Source organism: Sinohyriopsis cumingii, chromosome 2, assembly GCF_028554795.1.
Source record: "Sinohyriopsis cumingii isolate HCF-2022 chromosome 2, ASM2855479v2, whole genome shotgun sequence".
Classification (NCBI taxonomy): Eukaryota; Metazoa; Mollusca; class Bivalvia; order Unionida; family Unionidae; genus Sinohyriopsis; species Sinohyriopsis cumingii.
Genome location: NC_142962.1, coordinates 53,915,450 through 53,927,493, shown reverse-complemented (window position 1 = coordinate 53,927,493; position 12,044 = coordinate 53,915,450). Strand labels below are relative to the sequence as shown.

General features: G+C 35.9%; 1 protein-coding gene across 1 annotated transcript in view; it reads left to right on the top strand.

The window, feature by feature from the left end:
- Nucleotides 1-11,555, top strand: part of LOC149804877 (voltage-gated delayed rectifier potassium channel KCNH1-like) — an 87,860-nt gene extending 76,305 nt beyond the window's left edge. The window contains exons 9-10 of the mRNA XM_089945501.1: nt 2,966-3,162; nt 8,162-11,555. Coding sequence (XP_089801627.1) covers nt 2,966-3,162; nt 8,162-9,409 — 1,445 coding nt within the window. The 3' untranslated portion in view covers nt 9,410-11,555. The remainder of the gene's footprint in view (nt 1-2,965; nt 3,163-8,161) is intronic.
- The last annotated feature ends 489 nt before the right edge of the window (nt 11,556-12,044 follow it).

Below are 12,044 nucleotides of genomic sequence, written 5' to 3'. Positions count from 1 at the left end.
CGCATGATCAGCCTTGGAAAGCAGTAATTCGAGTAAACATCTTGGTTATAAAGATCAAATAAGACACAAGTGCAGATATATGCGTTATTCAAGAAAGGGATTTCCACAAACATTTAAATTGCAGAAAGCTACAAACCTTCTTTCTTGCTGCACCAGAAGCTCTAAATCTTGAATGGTCTGAGTTGAAGAAATTAAGGAATTATGATAATGTCGTAGAACAGAAGCAAGAACGAAACGCACAAACGACGTCGTGCGCATGATTATCACAATAAATTATTTAGTCTTGATGAAACATTGTCTAGCATCTAGACTTATTAAATGAGGTTGTACCACCGCGATCATGTTGCAGAACCCGTTGATAGTATCCAGAGGTTAAAACAGAAGAAAGTTAATTTCTATATCAGAGCATATATCAGAGTCTCTGAAACACTGAAAGGGTAATGTTTCAGTCCTGATTCAGTTACTGATTGGGAAACGAAGCCTGATCAAAATTATGACGGACATAAAGGATACATCATAAAATATGGGAAGTTCTCTAGACCACTAAAGAGACGCCGACAGATTTGGAGTCCAAAATCATATTATTATTAGTAGGTGTTTGTTGATCATCCTTTCTGGTTTGGGGTTTGTTTCTTCAATCAATTAGGTTACATTGCCATACGTCGCTTTTGACAATTGATCCCTGCAAATTTGAGAATCGAGAGATCGCACTAGTTATAGCCTGTCATTGAATGTATATTTTTGTTAAGATCACATGACTGCTGAAGTTGGTGAAATAGCGAATTGCTACCTATTCGTAAAGCTCTCCTTTTAAAAATTTCCTGCATATGAGAAATCGTGTTTGTTCTTATTTCAGTTTGTAGATCAAGACTGAAAATTGATTTAAGAAAATTATGTTCACTAATAAATGTAACATGCAATATAAAATGCATCAAGTAAAATATAAGACTAATAAACTATATAGGTACTTTATTACAGTAAGGAATGCAACTTAGAAACCATAAATCTTATTAGAGCAGGATACAAAATCGAGGTCATCAATCAGGTTTGACTAATATCAGTCTGTATGAAAATCTGAATAAATAAAAACACCAATCATAACGTTTGCAAAATATTATATAAGTGAATAATTAAATAATATAAATATAATAAATACGGATCTATGCAGTCTTCGATACCTTGAGTAGATTGAAAATCGATGTGATAAAACCCAGGTTAATACAATATTTTATGACATTAAAAAAATGTATAAATTAAAATATAAAAAAACCAAGTATGTTAAAGTATATTCTAACCTAAAAAATGGATATATTAAAATATGTAATTTAAAGTAAAACAAATGTGACTTAGAAAATTTGTGTCCATTAATATGTGATATTCGACATTTAAAATTGGACCGGTCCGGTGGCCTAGTGGTGAGAGAGTCCGCTTCGGATGCGGGAGGTCGCGCAGTTTTAAAACAGTACTAACAGCTGCTTCGCTAGGCGCTCAGCTTTAAGCAGCTGGATTATATTTTACAGGAACACCTTCTGTCGTTGTATTCCTTTTAGCTTTAGTGGGTTAGGTGCAACATTGACAAGATTTGTTGCAAAGATTTTCAAGGAAACTTTGATATACGACATATTTTGCAGCATGAAAGAGTAACATCTGTATCAGTATTGGTAACGTGATACGAAAAGCGGAACGTAACAAATGAAGGAACTACGAGCATTTTTTGTTTGTTGTTGTCATCAATGAGTTTAACAATAATTATATATTGTGCTGTTTCTCACACAATAAATGGAAAGTTATGTTAAAATCGACGGTTTCTTTAAGAAAGAAACCTATTTTGATGATTCGGTGAATAACAGAAATTGTAAACTAGACATTGAATTGCCAAGAATAAATTTTGCCGTTGGAGATCTGGGTAATGCAATATTTTTAATGAACTTTGAAACAACATATTTCGCTACATAAATGAAAAAAAAAAGAAACAATGAGAGCTTAATTTGTGACTGATTTTAAAATGTTTAAATATACATGGAAATAAGTAAGAGAGGGAATGATTGATAAGAATGACAAAGACAAATGTTTGAAATGCAACTCTAAAATTATCATCACAATGAGGAGTAGGTATACAGTGCATGAAACGTAAACAACCAATGTTGTGCTTACTGAACGTTAACACGAATCTGAGCCTAATAGGTACAGTACAAAAGACCCACGTAATACTAATGAAGAGAAAATATTTTATTAATTAAATCGAAATACAAAGGAAATTATGTTAAACTATGATGAAAAATAACAACCACAGCAGTAGCAATGATCATAAACAGAACGGAAATCAGCGTTAAGTAAGTTGGGCTGAACATTGGTTCTTGCACTCCACGATACCCATGCAGGCCAGCCCGCCTTCGCTACCACTGTTATTATTGGGAAAGGCACTCATATAATCCATTTCCTAGGCATGATATAGGTAAGAATGAGTCAATAGTGCCGTTACGACGAACAACAACTGCATCTGCACAAAAGTGATCGGTCCATTGTTGTTTTTAATTTTGATTTATAACGATGATGCACACTAATATGAGTGGTCTCATAATTTTCGACGATTTTAAAAACAGGCCATAAACGCTTTGGTCTAGTATATTTAAAATTTTGAATTTTAATGTTGTCATGTCCTCAATATGGTTAATGCAAAATTACGGTTGAAAACTTCATATGTAGGCAGCGGTTACATCTGTGCAGCAATCATCAACACGCATGTAAGAAACCAAAAGTAAACAGTTTTGAAGACCTAATGTGACTTTACATTAATAAAGCTGTCTCAAGTTACTCAAAGGCTAAATTTTTATGAAAGATTCAATCTCTTTGACGTAACACCTAATTGAGCGAATGGTGCTTTATTACCCTATAAGTTTTTGGTATTGCGTACCTTAAGAATCTGACCTAAATTGATCAATGCCTGTTTGTATTTTTTTTTCAGGTAAAGGTGATGTATTTGGAGACAACTTTTGGAAAGAATGTACCATAGGACAGTCAACAGCTAATGTCCGCGCACTGACCTACTGTGATTTGCATATTATCAAGAGAGATCGCCTCCTGGAGGTTTTAGAGTTCTACCATGCCTTTGCCAATTCTTTTGCGAGAAATCTGACGCTCACGTACAACCTCAGACACAGGGTAAGTGAATTTATTGTTTCTATAGCTGGTAACTTTCTGGCATGCCTATTTTCTTACAGACACATAATTGTTATTCTTAAAAGTAAATATATGTTGCCAGATCTTCTATAAAACTCATTATTGTCGACCTTCCGCATTAAAAATGGCCATGTCTCGTGTTTGTTTCCGTTCAATTGATACCTTTTCCGGTACAGACATTTAGCTGTTTCGTTTATATGCGTAATTATTCGCAGGAATACTGACTTTCTTGTGCCGTGTTTTTCGTTGCAGACAGACATGCTTCTTTGCTCGACAGTAAATAATTTGACAGCATCAAATGGCTAGTCCCATTAAATTTGAAAGCTAATTTGCATTTAAAATATAATGTTATAACTGTTTTGTTTAGCGGTTAAATGGTCAAAAACGGATACGGAATAATATGGGACTGCGTGGCATGCACTCTCGCATATTTGTTCACCGTAACGTTTTTCATGTTTGTAATTTTCGTAGAGTTTGAGGAAGAGAATCTGAACTAGATAAGTGTAAATTCCAATGTTTATGAAATAAGACAGTGATAGAAATGTTGCAGCTGGCACATAAATAGCTACATATACATGCATGGAATTGACAACGAAACATAATGCATGTTGTCTTAGCGAAGATAAGACAGTCAACTGAGTTTATTACGGAATAGAATGTAACGAAATATTGGATATCATGAAGAACAAGCCAAGGTCTTTTCCATTGATTTATCTATTTCTTTTACTTCGTTTATAACAAAATTTGGATACAACGATACCAGTTTTTGAGTCCTTTTGGGTTTGATATTTCCAGAGTTTACCCTATTAGCCGAAACACAACTGCAGACTCTTTACTTAATTGCCATTATACGTAAATGTAATTTTGTTGTGACCTTTTTGCGATTGTGCTTTTGAGAATCCCATAGTCTTTGAAACGGACTATGTGCTATAGGTAAGGGTAGAGGCTTGTCTGGTGTTGTAAACTCAAACAGATAGTAATATGGATGAAAACTGAATTATAACGTAAGTATTTGGTGTTGTCATTCGATTAATATATACTTAATGCTGGTTAGTATTTACGTCGGCAACTATGTTTACGGTACACATCCTGTGGCTATTCGTTCATGATGAACTATATCCTTTTGACATTGATAGGGACTTTTCTGTTGGAGGTGGGGAGGGATCTTTCAATGACGTATTGCACCCGAAAAATGTACATCTCTACGAATCAATTCTGAGATAAGTTTCAATTCAAATCACAACTTCAAAATGTTTGTTTGAATTACGTTTTCAAATGCATTAAGTGTAACCAACACTTAGAAACATCCAGAAAGTACAGGTTAAGGTTTAAATTTCTTAAAGTTGAGACAAAGCACCGGAAAGACTATTAGAGGATGCAGTTTGCAAGACATTTCTGTCAATAATATTAAGATGCCTGCTGCGAATGCAATCAGTGTGTAGTTGGACAATAAATCACAGAGATGTCGTACGTTGACTGAATTCGTACACATGATATGCTATGCTTACTTTCAAACAAGTTTTTCGCGAACCAGTTTAAAATATTAGCAAAAATATTTATTGTGGTAGATTGTAATCTTTTGATTAAGGTACGGAGTAAAGCAAAATATGCAGATTTCAATTAAGAAGTAAGTACATGATCTCTAAGTTTATTCCGATCTTTAGTCATAGCCACACAATTTGATCGATCAATGCTATTTGCCTACTCATGAAGGGCGTGTAAGGGTATATCTCAATAAATAATCGGGGATACCATGCATGTTTGGCGCAAGCTACTTCATGCAAACACTGCCATTGTAATGATATTTTTCAAGTCAGTGTTTACCAGGATGCGCACTTTTCCAAGCGGATGTTCAACATATTCTAATTTCGTATTTATACATTAATTGCATGGCCTTAAACGGATATTAATTAGTGATTGTTGTGTAAATAATTAGACTATTTTACAATAAACTGAAAGACAGCAATGTCATAAAGACCCGTCTCGAGGGACTTTAATTTCAGTAAACATTTCCAGATGAGGAGATTGTTGTCAACCTAGTCCTTCATTCTGAGACTTCAGAAGCCTTAAGCTAAAGCTCCGGAAATCAATTGAAGCAATATCAAGTACAGTATAATTTATAAAAAAAGTTCATCACATTTCCAGATTGTTCTATATTTATTACCAAGGTTGATGCTGTAAATAGGTCGTCAGTTAAGGTTACGTGTGTGTGTGTGTGTGTGTGTGTGTGTTCTGTGGGTGTGATTTGGATTTTTAACGTATCTTTAACAATGTTTCAGTCATGTCGCTACGATGTCTGCAGTGTGGCAGTTTATAGTGATGTCTAGCACTGGGGCATCAAGCCGCAGACATGTTCCCTGATGTCCCACCCAGTCACATTTTCCTGACACCAGGCTGACCAGTCCTAACACTAACCTCTTAATGCTGAGCGCCAAGCGATGTAGCTGTTAGTACCATCCTTATAAGTCTTTGGTATGACTCGGTCGGGGATCGAACCCACGACCTCCCGCATTCAAAGCGGACGCTCTAACCACTAGGCTACAGGAGCGGTCGGTTAGGTGTGTGAGTAATACATTTTTATTTTTACATAAAGAAGCTTAAACCGGAAAGAGTGCGCTAAGACGTTTCCAAAACCACTTTGCTTAAAAACAGAAACAGGCAATCCAATGTTCAATTAGATTAGGTACGTATAAAGCTTGAATAACTTCCCCCTTAGAACTGTAGATTAGCTAACTTAAACAATCTGTGTCCAGTTCAATAGCATATTTTGAAAAACAGGATTTATTGGTTTAGATTGGATATGTTAAAATCAGTAAAATGTATCCTTGATATTTTCAGACAATGTAGGTTTTCTTTTGAAATAATATCACACCAGGAAACGTGTCCTAAGAAGTATATCGGCAGTTTAGAAGCAATATAACGTGACCTTAGACATGAGGCGCGATAACATGTCGGATAGGTAGCATCAATATCAACACGAGCTGAACAGCGTGTTATCAATCCCACACGAGCTGAACAGCATGTTATCAATATCAACACGAGCTGAAGAGCGTGTTATCAATCCCACACGAGCTGAACAGTTTATAGTCAATTGTAATCATGCCGAACAATGTGTTATCAATCCGATAGATGCTGAACAGTGTATTATCCCATTCAACATAAATTATATTATCACCTGCGTAATTGAAGGGTTTGTATATACCGAACGAGGGTGAGATGATTCAGCAAATTCATATAGTTGACTTTACGTTGTTTTATGTTATGGTAATGAAAATGTGAAATGCTAAACCGAATTCATTCAAATATGAATCAAAATATAACTTTATCATGTCACCCATTAAAATTATTGTTATATGTAACTCTGCATAATTTAATAAGATATAAACTAAGTGATAAAGTCATTACATTGAACCTATGGCAATATAAAAAAGACACAAATATTGTGCGATGATAACTTGGCTTATTATTTCGAGTATTAAATTAAGCCACCCACCCATCCCACCTCACTTGGGTCACACGTGACATCTGTCAATCAAGAGTCACAAAACAGGTAATCTCATCTCCCGCTGATTCATTCGCGAGCTGCATGTACACGCTTGTATTATGGAGTGGCATGGCAACCAGACAATTAAGGGAATTCTCTATAAACATAAACACCTTCAACTCCTCATAAATTCGACATTTGTCCAATTTTTATGAGCCTTTGGCAATTATATTAATTATTTTATTTTCATTTTTCATTTTTGAAACTACCGAAAATTCGCCCACAAAGAAAAACACCGGTTTTAAAGACAGATATATACCAAGAAGCCGGCGAAACATTCTCCGCTTCTATTGAGGGTAAATTATGTTCTTGAATCAATAATGTCGTTGGGTGTCCACGTGGTCTAAAGTGCTCGCCTTTACCGATTACTACCAACCAACGTGGTATCGGCGTCGGTTCGAGTCTCATACTAAGTCAACGTGGGTATGTGAAGAACGCTTGGCTGTAGTTTCATGTGGGTTGGTGGTTCTTACCGGGGTTTCCCGGCTTCCTCATTCACCAGTTAAACTGGCCGCCATGTATAGCCTATCATGCGCTCGGAAATCGCGTTATCCCCAAAACAATAAAATGAGTCCTATCGGCGTCCTAAATAAAGAAGAGAGAATCAATTCCTTAAAATTGCCGCCCTTACAATTAGTAACCACATACCAACATAACGAATATATGTAGCTACGGACATTGTTTGGAGTTGCATGTGCAGAACTCACTGATGAATAAAATAACGCTTAACAGAACAAGTTGCCGGGTGTACATTGCTCATTGACTCCTTTCTTAACTTGAAGATTGCAACGTTTTAATAATATGATATGTAAAATATATTAAACAAAACAGAGCACAAATATACGCGGACACTGCGATAGCTTAGATGGTACAGTTTCGGACTCGTAATCCTAGGGTCATGGATTCGGCGTGTGGTCAGGCCAGCCCGGGTCGGCAACCTAGTTTTGTCCTTGGAAAAGTCAAATGATTATCATTTCCTTGGCATGATATGTCAAAGCATGAGTCAAAGATGCTTTTAAAACCAACAACAACAACAACAACAGCAAAAAAAAACAAAAAAAACAACAAATAAAACACCACATATGCACGCCTAAATATTTCTGATTTGATTAAGCTGATGGAAATTATTATGATAATAAAAGGGATATAACGACCATGACGATATCGCACTATATATATATAGTATTAAGTAGTAACAGTAGTAGGCGTAAAAGCAGCAGCAATAATTATAGTTGTGGTTGCTGTTATTGTAGAAGTTGCAGCATTATCAGCAGTAGTAGTAGTAATTGCTGTAATTGTAAAAGTTACAGTAGTAGTAGAGTCAGTGGTAGTTTTAATAGATTTTGTTGTTGTCGTTGTATACATAATAGTTGTACTATGAGATTAATGTAATGACGTGATCAAAAATCCTTATAACATATCTTTATTGTTTTACAGCTAATCTTTCGAAAGGTAGCAGACGTGAAGAAAGAAAAGGAACTGGCAGAGAAAAGAAAGAATGATCCGCCTTTAGAGCTATCAAATGATCATCCTGTTAGGAAATTAATATCAAGGTTTCGGAAAATTAGTGATAACAAAGCACATATCAATGATATTGAAAAGGGTAGTCCCCCCATGAAGCATTCGGATCGGTCCATTAACTCAGCGAAGTTAATAAACGTTTCTGAAAGCCCTACACCAGTCACCCCCGTGCCCAAGCTTGGGGGTGGTTCTTCAAAATGGGGAAGGCTATTTGGTGGTGGAAGTACGGTGACTGATAGCAATAGTAACAATTACAGAGTGCCAGACAATCCAGCTCATGAAGAATCTACGGAGGAGAAGGTAGAGAAAACCGATTCTCAAAATATAGTTGTAAAAAATATATCAATATTGCAAAAGGTTTCGGGAGAGATTTCTCAGGAAAAAATCGAGGAAGTACCTGAAGACAACGAGAAATCAAACCTCAAGAAAACCGATTCAACGGACAGCGGTATTTTGCGAAGTAATATGAAACTAGATCAGATTAGCCAGGGGAGTTACGAAGGGCCACAAACCACGCGGAGTATTACAGGCGGCGCCCTTTCAGCTGCCGAGCAGCAGATGCTTACGTCATTATACGACATCAGACTAGAATTCAAGGAGGAACTAGAATGCCTACATCAAAAAATGAATCGCATAGACGAACATTTAGCAGAAGTTTTGAGAATGTTTTCCCCAAGTGTTTCTCCTTGTTCTTCACAAAGGTCTACAACATTCCCGTCTTCAAAGGTAACCTCTCCTCCTACTACAATCACAACCAATAGTGATGCTCATTCGCCAAACACCTCTCTCGAGTCTCCTTGTCGCTCTGATTTTAAACATACAGCTTCTGTTTCTGCACCTACTTCAGACATAACAAATATGTGTAATGATGTTATAAACATGAAAATCAATAATCAGAATCGGAGAATCCCAGCCTCGATGACAAAGAAACGTTCAAAAGACTCTTATAAGTCCTTCGAATCATCCAAGTCTAATCGATCTCGTATCAGCGATGATTCCAAGAAGGATTCAAAACATTTCGTTCCGGACATAAGGGGAAGCTACCCATGCTCTTCACCAGATGTAAGTTCCTCTGAAAAACCTGGGGAAACAAAATCATCAGCTCCGATAGCAGATGATGATGAAAACCTACCTGTTAAAGACCGGGATCTAGATATATTGTGAGTTGTATGTCTTGTTATGAATACTGATTATATACTATGTTATATTAAAACTTGTATGTAATAAACGTTATGACATCTTTATACCTCTCAGAGGAAAAATAAAAGAAAGAATGCACACATAGACTTCAAATTAGAATTATATTTTTTAAAGTTCAGTTGTTTTTAATACATACAAGTCAATCCAGTATACACAACTTGAAATAACCATGACATATATGTGATTTGACTTATAACTGATTTTTTGTCACGATAGAAGTATAACCTTTTACTTGTATGGTATGCATGGTATGAGATTATGAAATGGATTCGTGTATTTTATTTTGTGTGTGAAGTAAACAATTTCAAAGAAAAAGAACTGTCATGATTTTCAAAATGTTTTCCTCATTTCTAGTTACAATTGTTTAAAGTTGTATAAAATGACTGCAGTGCATTTAAATTTTTAACAAGCCAAAGAGCATGCTGTACCTCGTGTCTCATGAGAACCAGTCTAAATCATTAAAACGTGTGCCATTTGGAGTGTAACGACATTCAAGGAAGCAATTGATGAGGGACCGACCTGATAAAATCTAACGGAACTAATATTTGCAAGAGATATATTCACAGCCGCAGTTTCACAAATGCACAGTGAATTGCTATATCGATAACACCGCGAAAAGTATTGTTTCAGGCTACACACGAAGAAGAAGAAGAATAAAACATGACTCATTGAGGTGTCAAATGTCGTTTCTCGACATATAAAGTTTGAAACAATCGTAGAATATGACCCAACATGTTAAATACTTTTGGTTTGTTATTTGGGTCAATCTTGTCAGGATGGAGAAAAAATGTAATGGTGCTTTATTTGGGATACTTTTGTCAAGATATGAAGATCTGAGGGTACTTATTTAGGACAATTTTGTCCAGATGTGATGATCTGACGGTGGTTTTATTCTCGTGAAATAAATTTATGATACAGCATGCATGTGAGGAAATAGATAAGAGATATACTGGTTGTCATGCTATTCAGACGTGCAGCACTCGATAAGAGATGTGTTGGTAGCTGTCACAGTCAGAAGTGTAGTACCCGATAAGAGGACTACGTCAATAAAAACGATCGCTTCCAATGCTAACGTGAAAGAACATTGCTTGTGCAATAGTAGTCGTTTTCTTGGGATCGGGATGTCAAATAGATGATGATGGAATGTAGGTGTTCTACATTTCCAGGGGTCGGTATATTAGACATAAGATGGTAGAAAGTGTGTGTGCCACGTTTCAAGGGGTCGATATATTAGACATAAGATGGTAGAAAGTATGTGTGTGCCACGTTTCCAGGGGTCGATATATTAGACATAAGATGGTAGAAAGTATGTGTGTGCCACGTTTCCAGGGGTCGATATATTAGACATAAGATGGTAGAAAGTATGTGTGTGCCACGTTTCCAGGGGTCGATATATTAGACATAGGATGGTAGAAAGTATGTGTGTGCCACGTTTCCAGGGGTCGATATATTAGACATAGGATGGTAGAAAGTATGTGTGTGCCACGTTTCCAGGGGTCGATATATTAGACATAGGATGGTAGAAAGCATGTGTGTGCTACATTTCCAGAGGTTGATATATTAAGCAGATACTGGTAGAAAGTATGTGTGCCACGTTTCAATAGGGCCGTTAGATTAGACTTATGATGGTGGAGCCAATGATTGCCACGTTTCTAGAGACAATTGTATTTGACATCTGCTGGTAGAAAGAATATGTGCCACGGTTCCAAACATACCAGTTTGTACTATACCCTAAGCTGTTTATCGTTCATCTCCCAATAAGTTCAGGAACACCACCAATCTGTATCACTTAATGTAATCAATCCCATACATGTAATATGTATGAAGATTGGGCGTTGTAATTGCTACTCAATGTGGCACATATACTTTCTTCATCACTGCCCACACTTCGTTTTTTTTAATCACTATGATTCGCATTCAGTAATGCTTTACCCACACAAATATATTGTCATCTACCACATGTGCTGTTTATTTTAGCAATACGATAGTCCATTTCAAGTACATGTGTTTGTTCAATCCATTACTTATCATTTGATCTCCTTGTAATATTCAATAATATTTTATTGAGCTCCTGATAACCTGATAATCCTCAATATTGGTTCAATGTATGTATGTATGTATGTATGTATGTATGTATGTATGTATGTATGTATGTATGTATCTATCTATCTATCTATCTATCTATATATATATATATATATATATATATATATATATATATATATATATATATATATATATATATATATATATATATGACAATTGCACTATCATATTCCAGTTGTTTATTTAATTCTTCTCTTGTTATCAAATACGTATCAAGTTCATCAAACATATATCAATTATGCCGTTTGAACGTCAAAAATAAAATAGGTAATTCGCAGAAAAATTAACGACATTCTTTTCTATATATGCGAGAGTCGATTGCGTGTACTATCCTAGGCAATATCGCTCATCTGTTATCTCTCGTCTTACTGTGGATTTGTCCAGGAGTTTCGAATAAAAGTTGCGATACGTTCTTCCGAGAAAGGTGTGTGTGTGTGTATGTGTGTAATAAGCTACTCGTTTGATGGTGCAGGAAGAAATTATACACTTCCCG